This window comes from Ictalurus furcatus, chromosome 3, assembly GCF_023375685.1.
Source record: "Ictalurus furcatus strain D&B chromosome 3, Billie_1.0, whole genome shotgun sequence".
Taxonomy (NCBI): Eukaryota; Metazoa; Chordata; class Actinopteri; order Siluriformes; family Ictaluridae; genus Ictalurus; species Ictalurus furcatus.
In genome coordinates this window covers 4,764,600-4,791,820 of record NC_071257.1, presented here as the reverse complement: position 1 = coordinate 4,791,820, position 27,221 = coordinate 4,764,600, and the positions used below count along the sequence as shown (strand labels likewise).

General features: G+C 40.4%; 2 protein-coding genes across 4 annotated transcripts in view; one reads left to right on the top strand and one right to left on the bottom strand.

Moving 5' to 3' along the window:
• macrod2 (mono-ADP ribosylhydrolase 2) overlaps positions 1–27,221 on the top strand; it is a 608,780-nt gene that overhangs the window by 84,318 nt on the left and 497,241 nt on the right. The window lies entirely within an intron of this gene.
• flrt3 (fibronectin leucine rich transmembrane 3) lies at positions 14,761–19,515 on the bottom strand. Its single transcript, XM_053620431.1, has 2 exons — positions 19,427–19,515; positions 14,761–18,333 (listed from the first exon to the last, which is right to left on the bottom strand). The coding sequence occupies exon 2, from the start codon at positions 18,290–18,292 to the stop codon at positions 16,343–16,345; it is 1,950 nt and encodes a 649-aa protein (XP_053476406.1). The 5' UTR covers positions 18,293–18,333; positions 19,427–19,515; the 3' UTR covers positions 14,761–16,342.

Here is a 27,221-nt window from a genome sequence, read left to right as displayed (position 1 = left end):
TGGACGTCCACCTCTGTCACACTGGCACAGAGCGGAAAGACAAGATGATTAATGGCCTAGCTCCCTGAGCCATTGTCTTCAGAGGGTGACGGAGACAAAACCACCACCTACCCCCTGTCACATTAGCCCTGCTCCAGGAACATTTGGCTGGGTGGAGTGAGAGTTGTCTGCATCCAAAGCATTGTCATGTTGCTGCTCAGGAAGCTGCAGCGATGGCTTGGATCCTCTGGCAGAGCATGAAAGTCTCTGTTAAACAGGAAGGATGAAATCTATTTCATCCAAATTGGGACCTCACGGGAAACAGCAAGCTTGTCGACTGCCTTTGTCTGTGCAGGCAGAGAAAACCACATCTGTTGTTATATTGAGCCTTCAGGTTTTTTTGTTTCTTTTTTTTTTTTTTTTTTTTTTGCTAAATGCCTTAGGCCATTCTGGCATGTGTTTAAAAGCTAAATAAAATCTCTCTATAAAATGTGAGACCACCTCTCTGATCAGACCTGTGGTTTTAATCCTCATTACCTCTGGATACCCGTCTGAACTGTTTTTTTATTTATTTATTTATTTTTTGTAGCGCGGAGCCTGGCGAGCAGACTTTAAATGTTTCATTACCACCCTGTTGCTGTTAGCGCAAAGTCAGTTTTCTCCATAGATAAAAGTATTCCAGCTTATTAATGGGGAATTAGCATGCTAGACGTCCCAGCAGAGTTTTGAACGATTGAACAGAGCTTCAGCTCTTGATTTAAAATGTTTAAAGGATATGCCCTCGTTATAAAGCAGGGAAATAATAGTCAGAGGCTGAAAAAGAAGGCGAGGCAAGAGATTGTGATGTTGAGCCTCGTCTCCCCCCCCCCACCCTCCCACCCCCACTAAGAGATGGGACGTATTAATGACCGACAGAACAATTTGACCCGACCCTGACCGCTCTGGTTTTTCATACAGAGCCCGCTGTTTGGGCAGAAACGCCTTTTCGAAATGAGCGAGCACAAGGAAACTCATTGTTGGATGCTAAAACTAACAGCATGGTATAGAGGCTTAGCGTTTTAGCAGAAGATCTCTGGATGAGCACAGCTTCAAATTTGCAACTTCTATGACTGCCGGTTAGCTCATGTTTTATTTGTACAGTGTACTGTATTAAAAATTAGGTAAATAAAGTGCATTTATATTACTTATTGGATATTTTTTACTTAATATTCTTGTATTTTAGCACGTGTGTGTCTGTGGGCATATAGGCAGATTGGATTTCTGAAGCAGAACGTGCCATGTCACTCACGTGCTTCTCCTCCCATGATCCTTTTCTCACAGAAGCTGCCATTTCCTTACTCAAACCTGACTCCTGAACATATCTGAAGCTGTATCACAGTCTCTAAAGTGTGAAAGCCCTATCGACAGCTCTTAATCCCACCCTAGTGTATGGAAAGACTGTTTTCATTGGTTATTATTGAGGCAAGATATTTTGAAATGCACCTTGGCTGCTAAGAAACGATACGAATTTGTTCACTTTCTCAGCGATGGTATTGATCACAGGGTTTTTCTTGAGCACCATGTATCTCTCAGGGTAAAATTGCTTTATGCAGTTCTTTTTCAACAGTGTATGTCTGTTAGTGATTGCTCAAGCATGTGTGTGTGTGTGTGTGTGTGTGTGTTGGCCCATTTTATTTAAGAACCGATTCCAAGAACGAATTCTTTCACTTTTCCATGGCGTATTTCTTTTATACCACAGCGTGGTTGCGTTCTCCAGTCTGATTGATCAGTAGGTGTGTGTCATCTTTAGTATAATAGCATGGCTCGGATAGTGATTCCGGCTGCAACGTGAACGACAGGTCCGTATTAACGTGCTACGTTAGAGTTTCTATAGTAACAGCTCATACACAAGGACGTGTTTGTGTATGCATTTAGATGTCGTCGTTCGTAGTATTTCTCGCAGTTTCGTAGTCGGCCATCTTCCACGCATGGAATTGGCATAATAACCAAAAATAACCACTGACCTGTAGGTCACTAACACCATGTCTCCAATTAAGTAGCAGTTTCAAGAGAGCGTCGGGGAATTCCCTGGGCGTTTGAAATTAATCATGTTAAAATGTTGGGAAGTTGTATTAAAAAAAAAAAAAAAAGGAGCACAGCAGTTATCATCGAACCAAAAGTCAAGCCTCGGAGAACGTGTAATAAAGTTGTCCCTGCTGAAATGATCTCATTCTTGAAATGCCCTTCATTTTGATGCTTGACATGGAACAACTGTTTGTGTAAGCGAATGCATGCGGATCAGTGTGTATGGCGGGGTTGACCGAAGGAAAATAATGGTAAGGAGACAGCTGTCACTAAGCCGTGTGTGTGTGTGTCAGTCCACACAGGCCCTGATGTAGTGTTTGTCATCTGGGTCAAGCAGTCACAGACGAAGCTTAAGCAACAGAGAGTGCTGGATTAGAATGGCTTATTTCTTTAGACTCGTCTAATCTAACATGGGATTGCAATAGATTTTTTTATTATTATTATTCCCCTCTAAATGTACGAATAAAGAGGTGGACTTTTTTTGTTGTTGTTTTTGTTTTGTGCAGTGTGTGTGTGTGTGTGTGTGTGTGTGTGTGTGTGTGTGTGTGTGATTACATGTCTGAATGAAGCTTGTTTCTAGATTTGAACCAGCGTAGCAGCGAAAATCCCCGTCTTGGACCAGTGAGCGCGCGAGACCGTTATACTTCAATCGTTCTTTGCCTCGCAAACTTGAAGTGTCCCTGTAATGGAGCCAAAAACTATAAAGTTGGAACACTTTTGTAGTTTAATCACCTAGAAACGTTAGTAAGAACCCGAGCTCTTGCCTAACCGATTCTTGGAATCCGTATTGGAAAGCCCAAAGGATGTGAAATAAAGACGTCCGCTGCTTTAAGCGACCACGAACAAAAGTACACTGCTGCAACAGAAGAGAATGGGGCAATTTTAAAATAGTGCTGGGTTTGTCGAATTATTTTGCAGCCAGGGACCCGTTGAACTGTAAAATAAACATGGATTGCTGAGTTGTTGTGATTTCTACCACGGTAATAACAGTTACAGATACGTTTGACCTTGTCCATTGTTGCGACACATTATTTATTTAATTTTTTCCCCTCCACATTTAGTTTGGTCACCTGTCAGTTCCCACCCACCAGCTGTTCTTTCACATGACTGCTACCAAATGGGGAGGGTTAGGATTAATACGTGCCTCCTCAAAGACTTGTGAAGACTGCCAAGTTGATTGCATGAATGCTGCATCACGGGAAGAAAGCGCTATCTGCCCTCTTCCGCATACACGAGCTGACAGTGTTGCCGTGACATCCATAATGCCATCCCTCCCTCCCTCCCTCCATGAGATCACGGTTTTTCCATGGTCAGTTTTGCTCACTTGGACTCCCGGTCCTGGATGGCCGTGGCGTCCGATGACTGACTGACTGACTGAGCGAGAGTTTTTCCTGTTGCGTGATGAGAAAATATTTGCGATGGTCAGACACTCGAGAAACATCTGTGCGATCATGACGAAACCCAGGAAACCTGTTAGCCGAGCAGGTCAAGACCTGTTTTTGGCTGTATTACGGCGGAACATACAATCGAATAAGAAAATAGCATTAGGGAATATTAAATGTAATTAATCCGTCCCTGGTTAAATGATCTCGGTTAGAGCGGTTTCTTTCCTCTCATCATTTCCTCTCCCTCATTAGCTACGTGTGTAAGGTGTTGCACATGGTCTGGAGTCTTGTGGAGAAGTTCACTGAGGCGGTGATGTTTGTTTCATTATTTATAAATGGACACTAGATCTTCTCAGCATGCATAGAGAACTGAGGAAGTGAGTCTTGAAGGCTTGTATAAGTAGTTAATAATCATCTTCCTGACATGATTTGATGCTTTCTTAACGGTGTCTGTGATTTATCTGCTTACTTTATTTGGGCGGGGGGAGGTGGAAGCAGTAAATAACAAACGAATCTTGCATTTTTAAAGGCAGGATGCCTACTGGGTTCTTCTTAAATTAATTAAAAGCGCAGCGAGTACAAATGTACGTTCTCCTAAAGCTACATTCTTTTGTGCTTGGTCTTAAGGCTCCAGCTGCAGCTGCAGAACTTTTTTAGCTTAAAAAGGCGTACCTTCTGCTATGCCAAGTGGTTTCGTGACTTTTCCGATCATGTTTGCAATTAGATCCTCTCGCTCGGTGCCGCGTGTCCGCTAAGCTTGCGTGAGGTTTGCCAATTCTTGCTTGGCTAGATCCTTAGCCTGGTGATGGATTTGTATGTTTTTGGTATTTTTATTTATTTATTTATTTATTTACTTACTTACTTACTTATTACATGCTCCAGTATGAGTCTTGTTGAGCTGTAATATGCCATTGTAAATGTATAAAATTGGGGTTACCTTGCTGGTAAGAGTAGCTTACATAGCCCATGACAAATTCATAGCACTCCCAATGTACGTTACATAAGCATAAATGTAAATAAAAATACTTGTAAAGAATATGAATTACGTAAGGAATAATTAATGACAGGTTGGTCTGATTCTTCTTATCACACATTGATTTGTCTCATACTGCAATTTGTATTTGTTAATAAATGCCATTTTTAACCGTTTATAGTTACATATAATATTGTGGAACATCCACAAGATAAGTTATCGCTTATGTTATAAACACCATTCCCTCACCAACCTCTATTTTTTTTTCTCTCTCTCTCCAAGTTAATAAGATGGGTGTGGGGGGGGAACCCCACAACTTGCAATATTACTACTGCGAAACTGGAAACTGAAGACTTTTCCCAAGTGCTGAGACTGGAGACTCCTTATATAAATGTTAAATAAGCATCAATCAGTGGTTATGTTTTTTGTTTGTTCAATAACACCACATTTCTTCAATCTGTTTATCGTTAGGTTTAGATTACGTGGTGTACCTGCCGTACAAGTCCCTGTGAACGAGCCGTCACTATAGAAACGATAACTTGTTCGGACGAGCGCGTTAATGTAAACCTGTGATTTTGAATTACAGCCGGAACTACCGTCAGGGCTGCGTTTGTAGAATATTATTCGACACCTTTTTAGATTTGAGAATTGGACCGTACTGTGGTTTAATAAACAATGATTATGAAGATAATAGTTATTGTTATTACTACTACTACTACGAATTTCTTTTATTGGATAAAAACTGAGCTTAAAATGGTAGAAAAGGCTGTATGCGCAGGACATAAATATACTGCAGACGTTTGACCTCAGTGTGTGACTTCGGCGTTCTGCAAAGAATTAATTTTAGCCCTCGGTCTCCAGCCTGAACATGTGAAGGTGACTTTTTGCTCTCTATTGGCAGGGAATTTGATAGGGCCTTCTTTAAACGCAGGCGTGGTGCCCATGCGAGTGTCACGGTGTGTGATTAGTGACACGGCGCCGAGTGATGCGCTATGGCTGGCCTCACCTGGCCCTGTGGGAGCTGGAACTAAATGGGATGAAGGCTCCTGCTCTCTGCCACCATCTGTGTCAAGCGCATGATTATACAAGCTCTAGTTCTCGTAGGCTGTGTGCAGAAAGATGCCTGATTTTCAGTATGTGTGGATGTTCCACAGCTGTGCGAGTGAGCTGCATGTAAATAGTTTGGGTAACCTTAACCTCTACCTGATACTGAGCACAACATTTGAATGGATATTTGTGACGAAATTTTCTAATGTATTTCATCGACGTTGGCTGATTTTTAAAATAAATAAGTAAATGAATAAATTTCTCGGGCAGGGCTTTTATACCACAGCTTTGTTGGATTCTCGAATCTCATCGGTCGGCTCTGACTATCGATAATTCATACAATAGGTACACGTTAATGTACCTGTTTTACTGCGTTATTGTTTCTATAGCGACCCATTCACAGGGACTTGTATGGCGGACAATCGATATAATCTAAGGCTAATAACTGGGGGGGGTTTGGGAAACGTCTTATTATTTGACAAAGAATCTTTTATGAAAGGAGTCTGCAGTGCCTGTGCTGTCGTCAGGAAGTTTTCTGCCACTGGAAAGCCTTCGGGAAAGAGGATTTTGCACTTTCTGGTTTTTCGATAACTTAACTTTTTTTTTTTTTTTTTTTTTTTTTTTTTTTAAGACAAAAAAAAAAAAATAGAGGCTGGTGAGGGAACAACTGTTTACTCGCTTATCTCATAGATGTTCCACAACATTAAATGGTATAAAACTATAAATGGTTAAAAAGCAAGACTGGTTTTTTATTAAACTGTAAAAATAAATAAATAAATCTAATTATTAGCAGATGGCCATGTTATGAGAGGAAGAACACACTCTCTGAGGGACGTGCTGTTCTCGGGGAAAACAATCCACTTGGCATTAGGCCTTATCCCAGCACCCTGTTGTGGATTATTTTCCTATAACAGCACACCGCTGTCGTGTTTTATTCAGTTCGGTTCAATTGAATTTTATTTGTACGGCGCTTTTAAGAATGGACATTGTCTCAAAGCAGCTTTACAGAAACATATTAAAAAAACACAGGATACAGATTTTAATTGTGTGAATTTCTCCCTATTGAGCGAGCCGGTGGCCACGGTGGTGAGGAAAAACTCCCTAAGATGATATGAGTAAGGAACCATGAGAGGAACCAGACTCGGAAGGGAACCCGTCCTCATCTGGGTTCCCTGGGTTTCTTATTATAACTTTACCAGTGAACAGTCATGAATAAATATATAGATATCGCATTCCAATTAGATCGCATACAATTTTTAAATAAATTTAAAAAAAAAAAATGAAACGGAATAAAATGTTTCATTTGCGTTAACTGACTCGAATTGGTGTAAATTTGCAACTACGACCACATCGATGTCGGTTGTATCCCTGTAACTGAACTGCATGTGAATGAACCTGACATTTCACCTCTATCATCTGTCAGAGAGGAATACTAACCAAATGGAAACCAGGTATAGATCTGATAGGGAGCTGAGCGCACCGACGCCTTGGAATACCAATTCCATGGATGTTTGAAATGCACGGGACCTTTCCGAAGAAATGCGCCAACGATTCCCAAATTCCTGGACAGACGCGTCTGTCGGTCGATGGAACTTCAGGGTGGACGCCTAAAGGGCAGGATGAGACGGATCTCCTTTTAAACCACTTATTGTATGACACGAATGAATGCCTCTCAACCTGGGAAGTCAATTAAATAGACATTTTCATAACGTATGATGCAACCCATCACATTATGATGCAAATTCTGGTTCATGGGCATCAGTCGCTGTCGCTTGTTATTGCTTTAACAGATGCTACCTTGAATGAGGGCATATTTAAAAAAAATTTTTTTTTTATTATTTTTTTTTTTTTGCAGAGCCTCAAAGTTGTTATTTCCTCCATTCAATAATTCATCCGTTTCCGCTGTGGCCAAGCGCGCCATTGTGATGGTTGCCCGCCATAATGGAGGCACCCCCTGTTAATTTGCGTTAATGTCAGACGATTTTAAGGGGAGATAGATGTGTGGGCATGCTGGGAGCCCGTCAAGCAAAAAATTGGATTCATTAAGATGACGGGAGATTGCAGCGTTCGTGGCCTCTGCGTCTCGGGTTAGCTCCGTGCAGAGAACTCCTGGTGTTTTGCAGAGAGTGGAATTTCAAGAAATGAACAGAGACAGGTTCTGCGGGAGAGAAGAACCCGAATGAGGGATGGAGTGAAAGTGAAAACGAAATGGTGTGTGACAGAGAGAGATGGAGGAACAGGCACGAGTTTAAAACAGTGAGGGGGGACGTTGATGAAGAGCGAAGAAGAAAGAAATGGAATAGAAGGTGGTGGGGTGAGGGACCAGAGATGAGGAGAAACTGGAGGGGGGGGGGGGGCGGTGAGATGAAAGATGGAGTGGTGCACTGACGGAGGAGGAGGGGGGGGGAGAAATCAAGTGAGAAAATAAGCAGTGGAAGGAAAGACTGAAAGTTACACAAGAAGAAATCATTTTACATAATTGTGTGTTTTTATTTTTAAATCGGATCGTCGGACTTGGCGGTGCGTCTCAGAACTTGTTGTTTCCATTTTGTTAAAAAGCTGCTCTTTTCATGCTGATCAAGATCTGGGTCGTCGCTGTCACTTCAAGGCGTATGCAAGTAATGTTGCGGTTGCCATACTGTGCAGTGGAAGATTACAGAAAAAGGCTTCTGGACTTTTTCTCCCCGCATTTGGTTCGCGTTGCTCCTGTCTACAGAGAGAAAGTGCGAGTGGACTGACGAGGCTGGTGAGAGAGCCAAGCGATCTGCGTTTCTTTTTAATGTCACTCTTTCTAACCTGCCGAAACGCACACGTACACAACACACACTCGGCACACACTCTCTCACTCTTGCCCCACACATGCGTCTGCACTCTATCCTGCTTGTATCACTTGGGAACATGCATGCAGTTATACTGCTGGTGCACAGACACACACACACACACGTATACTTTCTGGCATGAGAGAATGCGATTAGTCTCTAGGCTTGGGTTTTTTTTTTTTTTTTCTGGCTTCAGTTCGTGCTTGGCTCCTAAAAACTGTGCATTGAGAGAGCTTTGGCTTTGATGTGCAAGATGTCTTGGGCAGAACAGAAGATGCGAAGGGAGAAAGAAAGGCAAATGGCTCATTAGGAAGTTTGCTATTTTATTCAGGAAAATATGAAACCGTGTCAAAGTGCTGCGAGGAAACCTCATGCCACACACGTATCCTCTTGTAAGGTGAAATCTAATAAGTCGATCATTAACCCTTGGGAAATGATATTTCCAAGCAACTCTTTGGCAAATCACTATTCAAAATTAGCTCAATAATAGGTTCAAGGCTGCTGCGTTAGCTAATCGCCTTCCTGATCAAGAGCAGCTGCTCTGGTAAGTTGCTTGTAATGTGTACAGAATTTACACATTAATAACAGTAAAAATGTACTATCAGTAAAGCGGGGAAAAATAATACACAGAGGTCAAATCAAAATGTTAAACGTATGCCAAAAAAAAAAAAGTACATGCGGTTAAATGTAAATAAAAGTAAAACAAGTAAAAATAAACAGGTATGTACATAGAAATGCTAACAGACAGCAACATGTATTAGTAAGGAACAATAATTATGTAAATATGATTAACAAAGTAAAATCGAGTAAATAAAAGTAAACAAGTACCTAAATATAAATACTAGCAGATGGCGAAAGTGTAGAAGTAAGGAACGATAAATCCATATGTAAAAGTAAACAAGTAAAAAAAAAAAATAGTGACAAGTAAAAATGTAAGGAACAAGAATAAGTGAAAGTATACATTTGAGGAAAAAAAAACAGGTAATAACAAAGTAAGTGTTTACTTACTGTATAGGACAATTAAAAGTAAACAAGTGCAAAAGAAATAACAGTAAGTGTGTATACGAACATATAAAGAGCAATGATTAAATATGTAAAATGAAGTAATAACGGGAAGTAAAAATGTATAAGGAATAAATAAATACGTAAAGTACAAGTGAGTAACGGTAAGTAATGATGTGAAAGTAGTTAAAGTAAGTAAAATGAAATATACATGATTAATGTCTCTAATAGTAAGTCAAAATAAGCAAATAAAAAGTAAGATCTGCATTTGTTTTGAAAATATGAAATTAGAGATTAGAAAGATGAGTAAAATATGAACTTTACCAAATATAATTTAGAAGTTTAAAAAAAGCATAAAGGAGAGTTTTTGTTGTAGGTTGAAGTTGGCTACTATGATGATGATGATGATGATGATGATTTCTACAAATACATAGGAACTGAACTACAGAAGTCTTTAATCGCAAACTATATTGATGTGTGTATATATATTATATATGCATGTAAGGTACAATATGAAAATTGTGTTGGGTAAAACTGAAAGTTTTCCTTTGTCTGCACGTTTTGTTTATATAACAAAAAAAACAAAGTAGATACAAATATGTAAATGAAGGAAAATGAATAATATCGTGTTAAATTCAATTTGGATTAAACTGCTTTACTGTAAGCTGCTAATCTTCAAGCTGGAATTAAAGCTCTACTGATGTAGGTTTTGTTTTGTTTTTTTTGCTTTATTACGAGACAGAAAGTTGCTTAAAAGAATAATATAATAATTTGCCAAAATGAGTTTGAAGATGAGTACTGTAGGATTACTGCTGTTATGAATCGTTTTGGAAACATAAGAAGGTGTGTTACCTTTCTGGACATATAAATAATTATCACAATATTATAAAATAACTCTGTATCTAATGCATCAAACATGGGTTTTATTATACCATATATACACAGCCATACACTTTTTTTAAAAAAACAAAACAAAAAAAAATTGGGTTAAAAACTACCCAAATTGGGTTATTTTTAGCCCAATGGCCAGGTAAATATAGGACAGGACACATTTTAACACAAACAAGTACGCCAAAGCTAACGAACATAGCGGTGCATTTAGTGCCATGTAAACTGGACTGTTATCGCATATTTTTTGCTTTTTCTAGTGAACAGTAATGGTTTTATGGATAAATATATTGATATGAACCTCGTTTCTCCAGATCAATCTAACGGTCTGTCCATGTGAAAACCGCTACCTCCACCTGAGGTGAATTCCAACAGTCTGCGCCGAGTTGATTTGACCCAAGGAGCTGGGCTGATGTGTCGGGGTGGGGGAGGGGTGCACTGGTTCAACTGTCGGTGAAAATGACCCAGCCACTAACCCACCGGTTGGGTCACACAAAACCCACCCAAGACTGAGAAAATAACCCAATTAAATGACCCCAAAAAATTTTTAGGGTGCAAGTTGTAGCTATTGTAACGAGTAAGAAAGTAAAGGTGTATAAGTAAGTAAAATTAAACAAGTAAAAATAAATAATAACAAAAATGTATAAGTAAGGAATCATAAATAAATGTGTAAAAGTAAACTAAAGTAAATCAATAATAACCAAGTACAAACAAAAGCAATAATCGATAAGTACTAGCACAATAATAACAAAGTAAAAATGTATAAGTAAGGGGAAATAAACATGTGAAAGTACTGTTAAAAGTAGAAATTATCAATAACAGTAAGCAACAGTGTATGAGTAAGGAATGATAAATATGTAAAAGTACCGTTAGAAATAAATAACCAAGTATAAAAAGGTATAATATATGTAAAAGTACTGTTAAAAGTAAAATACATAAGTATTTTACAAGTAAACAAGTAAAAATAACTAAGTAAAAAAAAGTAATAGTAAGGAATAATAAATAAGTAGCTGTAAACAAGTAAAAATGAGTAGTAACAGTAAGTAAAAGTGTAAGTTTTTATCATGTGATTACTGTAATTATCTGCTCAGAACCACTGACTATTCCAGACTCTTTTAATTCAGAGCTTTCACATGCAGGATCGACACAATCAACATTCACATTGTGGGAACAGTTCATGCAGTAAATGCAGAGGTCCACATAATCTTAGTCAATTATGAGCAGTGAAGAAATTGACCGACGTTATACTGCGCATTTGAATGAACCAGTTCACCTTTTCTAGACAGCATTGTCAGGGTATTTAACCTGTGCGGCCCGGCTGAAGCCACGTGTGGTACTTTTTCTGCAGAGGTCTCAGTATGCTAATATTAAGCCTAGTCTCGTATGAATAGGCAGGGGACATGATTTTCTTCTTTACTGCATTTATTTAAATGGCTAGACAGTATGATTCATGTCGAACATCATGTTGAACACGTCTCCCACTCAGATATGTTGAGGAAGAAGTGTCTGGTGAAGTGACACGACACTCTCAGTACCTCCTCTGGGAATACTACTGATCTGCATCGCTCTGTTATTTACCAATAAAATGTTTACAGCATCGCTGTCAGATTTCCACACATTTTAATATTCACTGGTGTCATTTCGCTTTATATTTATGCACTGGCGTCAGAGTGAAAGTGCAGACTTGGTGCCTTCTGTTCAGATTTTACAGCTTTGCAAAAGATATGTAAGGGGGAGTGGCTCAGTGAATTAAGTCCGTGCATAATTAAGTATGTAACGGAAAGCAAGTAAATGTGAGCAAGTAAGGAAAAGTAACCAAGTAAGTTAAAATAAATAAAAACAAAGCGAAAGTATATAATTGACAATAATTTAAGTAAAAGCAAACGATTAATAAAAATGAGTAATACCGGTAAGTAAATGGGTGTATGTGATTAACGTAAACGAGTAAAAATAAGCAATAACGGCAAGTAAAAGTCTAAGTAAGGACTGATGCATTTATAAGTAAACAAATAAATGAAATAATGAATAAAGTAAATAACTGTATGTAAGCATCAATACATAAGTAAATGTAAACAAATATGTAATGATGGCAAATAACTGTGTAAGCAAGGGACAATAAAAAAAAAAAAACCTAAGTAAATGTACTTCTACTTTTTGTATCAAGTGCTTAAAGTACTCACTAACAAAATAAAGTGTCCATGTAAATAATGTAGTGTACGAAAGCGCAAGTAAACGTAAACAAGTAGAAAACAAAGTCTATGTAAATATGTGTCAGTAATTTACCTAAATAAGCCAACTTAAACAAACAAATAAGGTAAATAAAGGCATGTAAGTGAGGAAAGATAGTTTACTAAGTAAACCAATAAATAAAATAAGTAATAGTGTATAAATAAGATCAATAAATAATTAAAAGTAAAAAATAAATAAAAATGTCATAAATAAAAAGTGTATAAGTAGTGAGCAGAAAATTTGTAAGAGTAAACAAGTAAAACAAAAGTAAGTAGGGAATAATAAACAAGTAATGTGAATAAGCTAAGGAAACCAAGTTAAAATAAGCATTATGTATTAAACAATAAATCTGGAAGAAAAGTAAGGATGCAAGTTAAAAAAAAAAAAAAGGACTAAGTAGTAATACTTGTATATCTACTAAGTAGTAATAAACGTTAAGTACTAGCAATAATAATAATAATAATAATAATAATAATAATAATAATAAATGCTATAATAATTATGGGAAATCATGTAAAGGATTCAAGTTAAAGCAATTATGTAACAGTAAGTGATAGTAAATATGTAAGAATTGCATTTGTATTCAATATAAGAAATATAAGAATATGCCTCTTAGGAATACTTGATCTGTGAACCCCCCTCAAAATGCCCTCGAGCAGCAGTCTGTATCTGCATTGCTGCAATTAAAGTTGAAAGGTTCGGTTATGAAGAAATGTCATTCTCACTTGTAGTGCAAATAGAGATCGGGACAAGTAATTCGGGTAGAAGTGACATCTCGCACTTTAATCGAGGAACGTTCCATTGTAGTAGTTACAGTTTTGTGTCCAGATGCCAGATCTGCCAGGAAAGAAATATTACTAAGGCTTAAGTTTTTGCAGCTGACGGAGGTGTGAGCTGGGTGAATACACACCTTGCCTTAGCTGCTCTTGTGTTCAGGGACCTACAGACGCAGAGGTGCATTAATGGCAATAAAAAGTTTGGCCATTAGTTGAAAACCCATTATTTCTTCCCCCCCCCCCCCCCCCCCCCAGTACACGTAACGTCGTCGTGTTCCAGGGTTTAAAATGGAGCTCAGTTCAACACACTACCACGTATATCTTACATGGTTACATTTTTATATGTGTAGTAGACCGATTGTACAGGCTGTTTACTAGACTTAAATGATAGATCATTCATTTCATGACTCTTAAAGGAACCGATTCCTAATGACAGTAGGGAATATTTTACAAAGCACAAAACTCCATCTATATCCCGTTCTCACCCAAACACACACAATCTGCCTTTGTGTTAGCAAAGAAGGTATGAGGCGGCGACATGGCACAAGGAAATTGCCATGATCTCATCTATACGACGAATGCCTTGAAACGATGCCCAGTAAACTTTTTCTGACATCAAATAATGCAATACATTATTCAGCTTGGCTTTAACACTATTGTTCGGTTCGAAGAGTGTGCCTATAAGAATAACACCAACACAGAACAAGCTGAAAAAAATCAAAGTGTTGAACAATCCGCATTATTGTCTGCGACTTTCAAGCCACAGTCTAAACAGCCTGAGTAATGTCTGTCTTTGATGGGTTTTTTTTTTTTTTTTTTTTTTATTCCCCCAGCCAGGATACAAGTACAAAAGTGTCAGTATGTCTGTAATACTCGTATCAATCATCTACAACATTACTTAACACGTTCATTTAATTGTTTTTTTTTAATTATTATTATTTTTGTTATTTATAACTATATTAGCCAGAACCCCAGCATTTTTATTTTTTTATTTTTTTATTTTTTCAAAAAAATTAGATACTTTGGAAATTATTTAGGGTATTTTACTTCTGGTGGTATATTTTAGTACCAGGATGTTTCTTCTACAAACAAATAGGGCTTAATTTAGGAAAAGGAGGGGGGAACAAAAGACAAATGCAACAATTTTGTGATCGAAGATTAATAGTAAGCCAGCTTTTGTTTAAATTAAATAAATAAATAAAGGCCTGTTTTAATTTTGGTTGATAAAGTGACTAGATGATGTACTTTGAGTGTTGGCCATTTTGCAAAACGGACTAATATTTGTCCTCGTCTCTCTGTGATGATGTAATGCTAATGAAGACCACAGAAATCATGAAAATAAAGTAAATATGCTTGTTTTTTGGCTGGCAGTAATAAAACTATGTCTTACGGTCGGCACGTGTGTGACCCTGCTGAACTACATCTGAACCATTAAACACAGCATAAGCTCATGAGGCATTTTATCTGAAGTTCTGTGATTGTAGAAGCTTGGTGCATACTTAAAGTTTGGAACTAATTTGCTGCCTAAAGCAACTCATTTGAGCTGTAATTAATATTCTCTCTGTGTGTGTGTGTGTGTGTGTGTGTGTGTGTGTGTGTGTGTTCAGCTATATGCACACAGCTGAGCTTGTGTGTAAATGTGAATGGCACTTTGTGCATGGCCTGACTGGTGTAGTGACAGGCAGCCCCAGTAGGGCTCATGTCACTTTCCGTATACTCGATCGTTATTAAACACATCCCCCCTTGTGGTTGGCAGTCATGTGAAACCTTGCTCCACACTGTGCCTCATTTAACTCCTTCACGATTAGCCACTCAAACAATATCCTCCAAACGCTCCCCCTGCAATGTGAATGCGTGCAAAAGAAGCGGAGGCCGCCTAGTCGATTTTGTCCACTTTTATTTTGCAATATGACCAATAGTTTATCATATTCAAGTGTGTATGAAAAAAAGTTAACTCACCGATTTTTTTTTTTCTTTTTTTTTTTTTTTTTAATTCTTTTAAAAAGCTAAATACAAGAAGCATTGTATCAAGGCACATACAAGACTGGCCAAAGGGCAATATATGCACTTTGGTCTTCAGTTGGTAAGGAACAATTAACTTTCAGTTGTCGCAACATAAAAGTGGCTTGAACATTGGAGGAAAAAAAAAATTACAGATGATGATAATAATTATTATAAACAAAAATAGTTCACACTTGTATTCAAAGTAAAAAAAGAAGAAGAAAAAAAAAGAATCCATGTATGTTTATCATATCTTTATCTCCGCCCCGATTGTGTTCCTCTGTTAGAGAGAGCATCATTTACAAGTACGACGGGTACACAATTGAGGGATTTCCCCCTGTTGACAGGAACACTGTCACCGTGTAGCCACCTCTCATTATTTCTGTGCTTTGCTGGTCCTGTGCTGGACAAGCGTACCCAGCTGAGCAACACGTTACTGGGCTCTGTGCTGTGCTACCTCCCTCAGGAACAAAAGGAAGAAGTATATCTCCATATGCCAGAAATAGCAGAGACTTTAAAGCCTGACAACACTGTTGAAATGTCAACTAAGATCCCTAACATATTTTTGAGGTTCTGTTAAACCGCAACACGTCTATGTTTGTCCAATACAGATAAGACGGGGAGGAAAAAAAAAAAAAAGCTCTTCTAACCATTTAATCAACTGTGCCCTATATTCCCGTCGGCCATTTTTATTTATTTATATATATATATTTTTTTGCCTTTTTTAAATTTATTTCTTTTTTCTTCTGAGAACGACATTGTGAAAATTATGACCTGTGCTTCTACGAGGTTCTCTAAACTCTGATTGTTTAACACGGCAAAGAAAACCCACTTTCACAGTTGATATCTCAGTCGAGCACAAAGACTTTTTTTTTTTGTGTGTTTTTTTTTTTTTTAATTGGTCTGAAACCTTAAGCAAAGGATGTACAGTACAAATTACTACAAACCTCTAAAATATATAATTGCAGTTGTTGACAGCACAACACTGAGGACTCAGCGATGGCCTGCAATTTGTAGCCTTGTTTCTTTTAATAAACCGTCCTTAAATATAAATTATATGGCAAATGTACAGAACATTGCTTTCTCAGTCTTTTCAATCCAGTGTGTTTTGTAAAAGACCGGGCAGTCCTGACGTCAGTCGCTCGTAATAAAACGTCTTTTTTAAATCTGCACACGTTATCATGAATGGGAGTGGTCTGAATCTGGTATTCCACTGTCTCTGTAGCTTCTGTTGTTGATACTGTTTTCACTGTGTGGAGTCTTGTAAAGGTTTAAGCCATTAGGAGGAAAAATCGTGTGTATCACAAACTCTTCCTTGGACACTGGCATGTGATTGATGGGAATCATTTGAAAGGAAGTCTCTCTAATCTCCAAGATGGAGTTGTCCTTCTTCGTGCCAGCCTCCGCGTAGTCGTCCTTCCTCCTGCGCCCTTTGTTGTATGTGCAATTCCTGGAAAACAAAGAACTATTCCTGTGGATGTACCAGCACACTAGTGCCAGCATTATGATGGCCGAAAGTGCGACGGCTCCTCCTATAATAGCAGCTAAAGGCAGGCTAGAATTTTTGTAAGGCTCCTTCTCCTGCTCCCTGTTTAAGGTCGTAGTGGGGTTATATGCTTTTAAGGAGCCTGTTTCTGTCTCTATGCAAACAGGTGTCTCATCTGACAGGTAAATATTACTGGTCTCCATAGGAACCATGCATATCCGATAGGAGGATTCGGGCTCCAGAGATGTAAGCAAGTACTCCGTCCTATCCCCCTGCACGATGGTCTCGGTGATGGATCCGAACGCAGGGCTGTGGCCCAGTTTTAACCAGCTGAGTCGCAGGGCAGTCATCGGCTGAGATACCCTCCAGGATATGTACACCGTGTCTGGAGTGCTGGATTTAACACTTATTGTGATGATCTTATGACTTGGTGGCGTAGTACTGCGATAGTTCTTTCCAAAGTCTGGCCCCTTAATCACTGGTCTTTTAGTCACGTAAACGGGCCATTGGGGTCGAGATGGTGGCAGCGTGATGGAGACCGTGCTGGTCTCGTATGTCGGAGAGACCTCCGTTTCAGAGCAACCAAAGAGCTCTGTGGCTAGATCCTTAATAGCCATACCTTTGACCTTATCAGGACCTTGGCACATAAAGCCCCGCACATTGACCTTGGAGGGCAATGAGCGCAGCCAGTCTCGCACCCACTTCATTCTGCAGCTGCAGTGCCATGGGTTGTTGCGCAGCAGCAGATGGGTAAGGTTATCTAGGTCATCAAAGACCCCCATGGGCAGGCTGCTCAATTTGTTGCCAGACAGATCCAGGCGGTACAGCTGGCGTAGGAAAGCAAAGGCACCTACTGGTACCCTGTCTATGTGGTTGTCCTGCAGCTGTAATTTCTCAAGGCTGGTGCCCGGCAGGTTGGCAGGTGGCGATGTGAGGGAGTTACGCACCAGTGAAAGCTCGGTCAAGTTGATCAAATTAACAAAGGCCATTTCCCCAATACCCCTGTTGTTCAAGAGATTGCCATCCAGCACCAGACGTTTTAGATTGATCAGATCTTGCAGGGATGCCTCAGAAATGGAGGAGATGCGGTTGTCATCGAAGCGAAGCTCCTCGATGGTCATGGGCAGACCAGAGGGAATAGTGCTCAGGTGATTGCGTGAAAGGAAGAGTAACCTCAGGTGGTTGCTGTCACGGAACGCTCCCTCCTCTATACTGACGGCGGACACGGAATTGTCGTCCAAGTGTAATTCCTCAATGAAGGGAATTTGTGCCAACGAGGCATGCGTGATAGTCCGGATGTTGTTTTCCTGAAGGTGGAGCTCCTTGACGTTCACGGGAAGGTTGGTAGGAAACTCGTCCAAGTTGTTGCAATATAGGTAGATCTTCTCCACGTCGTTGAGTCTCCGCAGATCAGCAGGGATGCCTGCGCTCTTAATTCGGTTGTTCTGTAGGAAGAGGACGGTGGCGTCCTGTGGGATTCCTGTAGGAATAGAAGTCAGCTCCCGGTCATTGCAATAGATGAAAGTCCCATCACACCGGCACTGTGATGGACAGGAGGCTGAGGTCACCAGTGGATTGGCCAGACCCAGGAGAACCCCAGCTCTGACGAAGAAGACGAAGAAGGACTTGTACTGGCACGCCATTATTAATGTTCTCGGTTTGTTTGTTTGTTTGTTTGTCCTCCCTGAAGGAAAAAGGGGGGGGGGGGAAGAATCAGGTGACATTCTGAAATAATGACCAACACTTCTGTAAATAATTGCTGTTTGCTTTGCGTTCTACCTTGAGCACATTTCTGGAATTAAATCAACGAATTTTAAACAAATGTACCACTACTGAAAACATACTATTTAGTCAAAACAAAAACACCGTCAAGAAAATAAGCCTTTTTTTCCCCCTTAAATTGGGTATACAGAAAGAGCGAGGAGGAAAAAGATGAAGGAAAAATGGAGTCTGTGTCTGAATATCTAAACAAGTCTAATTAAAGTGGAAGGTTATTCTAACTCAGACATGGATCCAGATAAGAGATCTTTCAACCAGCTTTCTTTTCCTGAATGAAATGCCTGTGCCACTGGTTTTATCTTTTACCGAGTGTAATGCAGACGAAGTCCTAGCTGTTGTAAAAATGTCTGCAGCAGGCCAGTGCATTTCAAAGCTGCCTTTCATACTAGCAGACCGTGCCGGATGAATGAACTTGGGTCTTGCTTATTAGCTTTCGAAAAACTTGAGACAGGACCCGCTTCTCTTCGAGGATTTGTCAGGTCAGTCCTAATATAGGAACGAGTGTAGACGCAAAAATTTTGGAGCGGTATCCCAAGTAAAAAGAGTCCCATTTTAAAAACAAAAAAACAAAAAAACAACTCCAGTCAAAGCATTCAGAATTACTTCTTGTGCTAAAGACTAGGATGGATTGAGGGTGACTGGTGAATTTTTTTTTATTTTTTTTATGCTAATCGTATGGTTTGTAAGATCACCAGTGCTGATATTTTTTTTATAGGGTTTTAACACAGTGTAAAACATGTAAATAAATTCTCTGTGCCTGTTTAAGGGCTAACGCCTTATATATGTGCACCTTTAAAAAAGGACGTATAAATAAACAAATATGCCTAAACAAGTGCACTTAATGCAGTATTAATTGAGCAAGCATTACTCTTTCGTTGATTTTGTTTATTTGTCTTTGACATTATTGTTTCCCGTAATCTCCTTTCCTACACGTCTTGCTCGAAACAAGAATGGTCACTCGAGTAGAACATGGCACAGCTGAGCTGTAATGCTCATACCTGATTTAGAGGAGCCAGTTAATCCTCTTCTTTCACCCAAAAATCCAGTGATGCTTTAAGCTCCCCCTTTCTTCTCTGCACTGTCCAAAGAGTCTTCTTTGGTTATAACCTGATCCAGCTGATCCTTGTTTGTACTGCCGACCTCCTGCCTTGTACCGCAGTGTCTACAGTTCATGCCATCAAAGGCTTTGTGGTGGATAAACCTCTGAAGAAAACTCCTCTGCTTCGAGACAGACCTCTAGTGCACTAATGCAGGCATGCAATTCAGATAATTAAAAAAAAAGAAGCAATGGGTGGGGGTAGGGGGAAGGGGGGGAAAAAAAAGATAGAGGGAGTCCAGTGCGTGAAGAATCCTTTTACTTCACGGCGCAGTGGTCTGGACCCCTAATTAGACCCTTTTGTGAGTCTGGGAGACTCCTTTGTAAGGTTCCGGTATGTCCTTCGACAGAATGGACATGACATCAAGAGCCCGGAGCCCACTTAGCCTGCAGGTAAAGGCAGGCTGAAATCCAAGGAGGCTCTTGTTCTCGGTTAGTTAGCCCCAAATCGTGTTCCTCCTCTCGTGGCAGGAGCATGAAGAACTTATCCAGCCTGGTGGCTCTCCGGTGGAAGAGGTTTGCTCATCCTCTCCTGTGCCGTGAAAGCATCTTGCACCGCTTCGCTCTCCTTAGGAGCGCGACGTCAAACAGTCAGGCGGCGGTTCATGCTGGTAGTAACCTCAGAGAAGATCCTGCAAGTCAGAGAGAAAGGGAAAGACAAGTGTTTTTAAATCCATAAGGAGTGGTATTTCTCCCAATACATCATCTGACGGTTGGTGTTCTAATAACTTTCCATGTTTTTACCGGACCAATGAGATCCTCATCAGGTTTGAAAGGCTTTGAAAGAAGTGTTATTGGGTTTCTGTTTTTCTCTTTGATTGTCCACATTGTTTGGGGGGCGGACCCAAATGAGATGAGAGTGTGTTTGTTTAAAAAAGAAAAAAGAAATCCAAAGAAGTATTCTTTTTCCACAACCACCAGCCTGTGCCACCATGAATGTTTTCTGTGACCCGTCCGCCCGCGACCCCGTCAGCCCCTCCCCTCGGTCTTCTCTATGGAGACAGGAGAAAAGAATGTCTTTGCATTAGAAAAGATACGGTGCTTTGGGGGCCCTGCTGCGGTTGCAAGGAGCTGCTCCTTCTAGTTCGCCGTAGTTTGCAGTTTCGTCCACTTTGGTCTTTTAAAGTGGACAAAACGAACGTATTCGAGACGAGGACAGACACAGTTGATGAGAGGACAAAGTGGAGAAAATAGGAAGTGTATTTCACCGTGTTCTCAGAGCAGGAAGTATCATGACTGCTCTGGTTTCTGAACCTATTTCATTAACCGAAACTCCCTTTTTTTTAAATATCACGTCGCTTTCTGAAAGCTGAACTCCCTTTCGAGAGTCACCAGCAGATCGAAATGCTCTCAGACTGCTTGGATTATTCAAAGCTCATCTTTTGAGTGCTCATGAATATCCAAGCAAGAGTCATGTCCATGTCGCCTCCAATGCCCCTTATATACCTGCTGCATCTCCATGACTTGGCCTAAAAATAAGCTTCTTCCCTTGCCAAGCCAAACGATACGCTACATCTCGGAGCACAAAAGCTCGTGTCCTCAGCATGAAACCTTCCTGGCTTTGCAGCTTTTGTTCTGTAGGACGATGGAAGAGTAAAGCTACAAGCATATTTGGCTCTTAACCGCTGTAACCAATGACATGGAGGAGATTAGAGAATTGAAAGCCTTGTAACTCAATTTGCAGAGCTGTCTAATAACACCCTGTCCTTCTGTCATGCCCAATCACAGCCACGAACCTGATGTCTTATAGATTAGAGTAGTATATGACTTTATATTATGATGGTGATCTTACGTCATTATTTATTTATTTTATTTACATTTTAAAATAGACCGTGCAAAGCTAAGATTCCTGCATGGGTGTGACGGTTCTTTTTCTCAGAACCTCGAAACCCAAGCAGTGCTGCTCGTGCAATCCTGAGAAACTAATGAAAAAGGAGCCAGTACGAGATGTCCCGATCCAGTCAAGAGGAAATAAATATGCATGTTTTTTTTTTTTTTGTGTGTTTTGTTTGTTTTTGTTTTTTTATTCCCTGCTTCTACTTGTTTACTCCCCAGAATTATGAATGAGTTGAACTGCAGAACGGCGTACGGGTCAGACAGAGCCTTATTTCTTGTTTGCGGTAGTTTATGAGGATAACATTTCAGAAGCCCTGCAGTCACAGTGTCACTGAGCTCTTTATTTATTTATTTGTTTGTTTATTTATTTTTAACTTTTAGCAGAACTGAGTAAAATTATAAATAAATTGTAGAGAGACTGAAGTAGGGGGAATACACCGTCCTGTGTTCTGTTGGTTCACACACCTATGGGCAACACCTATTGACTTGATGGCGTGAGCTTAATCATTTGAGCTTTAGCTTGCTTAGCTGATTGCATTTCCTCTCGCTTCTCTACGCTCGTCGGATTTCTCCGAGCCGCATTGTCCTGCGCTAAACAGGCACGAGGATTTGGGAACCTGATCTGAAAGATGTTTGCTAAGCTCCTCTGGCCGTGTGTTATCAGTATTATTTTTTATTTTTTTTTTAGTTTTTTTTTTTTCCTGTGGTTAAGTTTTCAAGTTTTTAGCTCTCGCTTCAAAGCATGTGGTGATCTAACACTCCTCTTTAGATGAAGGTCTAAGTGATTGGCATTTCTCCTTATCATTCTGATAGGCTGCTTTTGCTGCGAGATCAGTGAGACCTGCTTCTGCTCCAGTGCACTACCCAAGCAATGTTAAATTAAAGGTGGGGAGGGGGGTTTGGGGGAGGAAATGCACCTTAACGAGCACTAGATCTTTTTTATTTATTTATTTATTTTTAGCTTGTGTGTGTGAAGTGGCATGATAAGTGGCCGGTGTTTGTTTGTGTGCACAATCAATGTTGCATTAAAACTGATTACATGACTTATTTTGTATGCACTGTTTATAGGATTTCTCCTCAGAAAAAATTGTAAGTACAGTAAACTCAACTTCAGGGTTTAATATAAACATCATATTGTTGCTATAACAAGTTTCTATTGTAGTCTGTTAAGACGTTTCTAATTTGTGTACTCTTGCAGTGAAACGCAAGTGCCATTTCATTTGTACGTCAGCCTTCGTTTGCTTGTCCCACACCGGGAAGGTGGGATCTCCCATATTAAATATTATGTATAATACTAGTGGTAAAGCTGTACGGTTGTTCCGAGTGTGGTGTGAATGCTAATTTCAAATCAGACCCGAGCGAATTTGAAAGTTTGGTCGCTGCATGGGGCTCAGAAATGGGTTGAGGAGCCTGGGAGACACAGGGGGTAGGCGTGGGGGTGTCTTTTCTTTTGAAGAGACTGAAAAGGGTAAACGGTGCATGGCGTGGCAGCTGCACTGCTTTTCCCCACTTGGGGGTGGTAGGCGCTTCAGTATCAGGCCTGCGTAGCTCACACACTCACGTACATTATAGCTGGTGCCTTTAATTACCACATATGCACCCCCTGCCAGGGTACAGAGGGTTTGTGCCTCTGGACAGAGGTAGAAAATAATCTAGGTTGATTTACAACCCTGTACAGTCCATGCTTTCTCTCTGAAGGGAACAAATTGCTTCCTACATAAAGGCTAAAATGCATTTCATTTAACCATCCATCCATCGGTTTTAAATTACATCTCAATGACCATTCATTTGAATGAATGGCTTAGAATTAGATTTTTTATTTTTATTATTTTATATATATATATATATATATAATATATATTTTTAATGCATCTTCAAAAATATTTAAGGAAGTAAATAAAGTGTTGTCTCCAAAGGATATTTTCTAAAAGGACCCATGGCTGGGTCAAAGGTCAGCTGCGAACACGAGTGCTGAATTCTGTTGGACGACGACGACTTTTTGTCCGACACACAAAAACGGTCTCAGGAGGCCCCAAACACACGACCGTTTCGTGTCGAATCTCAGTGAATGTAGTGCATTCTCCAACAAAAGAGGAGTGAACTCACGGTCTGGGTTCCATTAAAGTCCCCCCCCCCCCCCCCTTTAGTGATTTAGATGTTTGAGTAAACGCGACAACGGATCGATTTGTAGCTTGGTGGTGTTTGTGTGAGTTGACGATTAATTCTGGAGAAATGATAGGCCTATCTATCGTTAAGTAACTTATTCACGTCTCTGTGCTTTTTATCGCCTGTCGTTGTCCCTCTTCAAACCTTTTATGCTGCGTATATAAATCTATATAAACCTCCTTGTAGATATTTCGAGTCTTCTCGTTGTGCAGTTTGTGTTTTCCTAGCCTTGTAGCCTGATCAGGTTGAATGAGTCGTGTAGTAACCGTATGAGCTGCTCATGTCTGGTCTGAGCTGAGCTTTGGCTTGTTGGACAAGCCTCTGTTTCAGCCTGGACTGTTGGTTTGACATCAGCTGTGTGAAATCCCAGGTTAGGCCTCTTAAAGCCGAGGACAGACACAACACATTCTTGAACTCCTAAGGCCACTGAGGCCATGGACCACAAATAACACACGTCACATCAGAGCAGTGCTATTTCTGGCTCACTGAGTAGAACTGTAATATACAATTATAACCTTGAATTAGCGTTGGAGTTTGTTTGTTTGTTTGTTTATTTAATTATTTAAAATAATAATAATAATAATAATTTAGTCACTTGCTCACTCACTCACTCACGTCATGGCTGTGATGGCCCTCTGTGTTACTTCTAGTCTCTGGGCCTGTAATAAAACGATGCGCACAAGATCCGAGCCGCGCCGCACAAATCCAGCAGCAGCTCGGAGCGGCGGTGCCACAGCGTGCGGGTTCTCTCTCTCTCTTTAAATAACGACTTGGACTCGTTAATAGTTATTTGGCAAGAGACCTGGCTCTGTTTTTCCAGTCGAGGCAGTATGAGAGACGCGACTCTTACACACGGGAGCGAAAACGCGGGACGCGTGTGTGTGATTTTGAGATTGTGGAGCGCGGAGCTGCGCGCATCCCCGACTCTGCGTAAAACCCCGCGTCTTCCTCCGCGACGCGTTCAGTCGATGTCTCATCGGTGCACACTCGCTTAGAAGAGTTTTCCCAAACGAAACCTGGGTATTTCTATCCATGTCGGACTAATGATAATCCCTAAATAATAAGGAAACCATGCTCTTTTTTTCCCCCCGGAGAGATGATGTGAGAAATCCAAGTTGAATGATTTGATTTTAAGGAACAATAAACGGAAGGAGAAAAAAAAAAAAGATACAGCAGTGTATAGAGAGAAACTGCATAGCCTATCCATTTCCCATACTTTATTCCTAACCTCCTCTTCTAGTGCATCCTAAAGGCTAGGACGGAGATCCAAGCGCAAAATGCGTGTTGCTCTCTACAGCCAGTGTAATAGATCTGAATAGATGCGCATTTGCTCTGTCTATTGTGAAGAGCAGATTAATGCACCGACACTGGACACGGACAAGTGACCAGATATTTTCCAGATTGCTTGGAGAGAATAGTTTTGAGAAAGATTGTGAGTGACCGACCTCCTGTTTCAAGATGTTCAGTGGTTTTTTTTTTGAAATTTTTTTTGGTTGTTGTTGTTTTTTGTTTTTTTTTTCTCTTCTCCTCCCCCCCACCTCTCTGCATGATTTTATTATCTTCGCGTAATGGAAAGGGATTGAGAAATAAGATGGAAGAAGAATCAGAACCCATAAAGAAACACTTACCTGCAAAGCATTAATGCAAATTTTAAAGAAATATCCTCCAACCCAAAAAAAAAAAAAAAAAAGAAAAAAACCCGAGTCAGTCCACAGTGTATTATATCCAAGGTCTTAGAAATCCAAAGAAAATAAGCCCAGAAGTCGCAGGAGAGAGAGCTGAGCGTGTGTGTTATTGTGTCCGTACATGTATTCACACGAGAACGCACACACACACTCGCGTACACACACACACTCCTTGGCAAATAGCGAGGGAGAGAGAGAGAGGTTGAGAGGATTCAGCAGGTCTGCTCAGCTGCCTGGAGCTCACTATAAGTGTGAAGTTACATCTGCCTTCAGCTCTGCCTCAGCCCTGGTGCTGATGTCATCCAGAGGAGGGGCTTCACACTTTCTCTTGCCTCCTCCCCTTTGTCACTCTCTCTCTCTCTCCCCCTCCCTCCTTTCTTCTCTCACTCCTATAGCTTAGCTAAGAATCACACGAGCGAATGATGTGCTTTCTCGTCACTAGGGGGAGTTAGAGAAAGGAAGATGATCAGGGCGAAGAGGGCCCTGAAGAGCCGTTTGTGGAGTGGACACTCCTTGCGCCGGAGGAATAAGAGCCACATGGAGACACACGTAGGGCTGGAAGGATTAATGAGAAGCAGAGATGTGTGTGTGCGAGAAAGAGAAAGATGTATAAATTGACCTCTGTGTTTCCGAGCACACCGTGCTTGTTTTTAGCGAGGCAGACGTGATGGTCAGCTTAACCGTGCAGTATTAAATTGAAAGTCCAGATGGAAAGTTTGTATATTTCCTGTCCACACACACACACACGGTACGGGTGCATATTAAAGTGCATATTAAGGAACTGTGAAACTGATCATTAGTTACGACGAGAGTTTAGCTAGAAAAATAAATGGCATTCTTTATATAGTTTTCCATCCGATATCGCGTGGTCATCTCATTAAACTGTCTTGATGGAAACCAGACACTTCTAAGCAATCACACGGGTTGTTTTTCTTTTCGCCTCACGTGAGCTTCTTTAAAAATAAATAAATAAATAAATAAATAAATAAATATTCAGTATCCTCATGCCAACAGGAAACCATGTCTGCTTTAACCATCATGACAGGTCCTGATGTGTTAATTATGCAAGTAAAATTTTTAACAAGCCAGTTGGGGGTAACATTTCCTGACCATGTCGACTAAAATGTGGACCGGTGAGCGTTTTGAGTCTTCATGAACTTGTCCCAGTGTGGGATTTCAGACACTTTTGTTTTTTGTCCTTTTACTCCGTGCTTTGTTTACTATAAGGACCGTCGATTTATTCCCTGAAATACACTGGGGACAGAGTGGCCCACTTCTCCTTTAGGTTCTGTGGTATTCTTTGTCCTTAAGTGTCTTTGCCCTTTAGTTCAGACTGAGACAATATGTCTGATGACCTTAGTAAGAAGACAACACACCTCCAGAAAATTTTCAAGTTTAGCCTCAGGACATGTTCTCTCTTTCCACCTGTTTTTAAAAAAATAAAAATAAAAAATGTTTCTGTCTTTCAGCTCTAGGCACTGTGTTTTTTGGGTCGGAGGTGAAGAATAAGGGATCGTTTAGAGGGGGCGAGCGTGTCGGAGCTGGACATCGTGGGTAATTCCCATCTCTTAGGTTGTGCCACGACTCCCGGCCCTTGCTTTGTACACCATCTCCGGCTTTCTTCCTTAAACCTAACCCGACGCCGTCCGTCATCGGCCTCTGATTGACTCTCAATCTTACAAAGAGCCCTGGAGGAGGGACTAACCTGGGTCCAGTTACCTCTACCTCATTGTCAGGGAGGGGGGGAGAGAAGACATGCGGCTTCGTCTTTCCCGAGGATGCAATTTACTTTATCTGGCCCATCTCGGTGTGTTTTGACAGCACTCGTGGCTTTGAGGGAAACAGCCTGCCTCTCTGTTTCCTCTCCTTTCCTGTTTTCGCTCGTACGTTAAAGCCGTGCTAACGTCATTAAAACACTTGATTCGGTTAAGTGTACGAGGGCTTTAAGAACTTTTAAGACGGAGTAGATGCCAGAGTATTGATCGCTGTCCATTCTCAAGGATGTTCCTA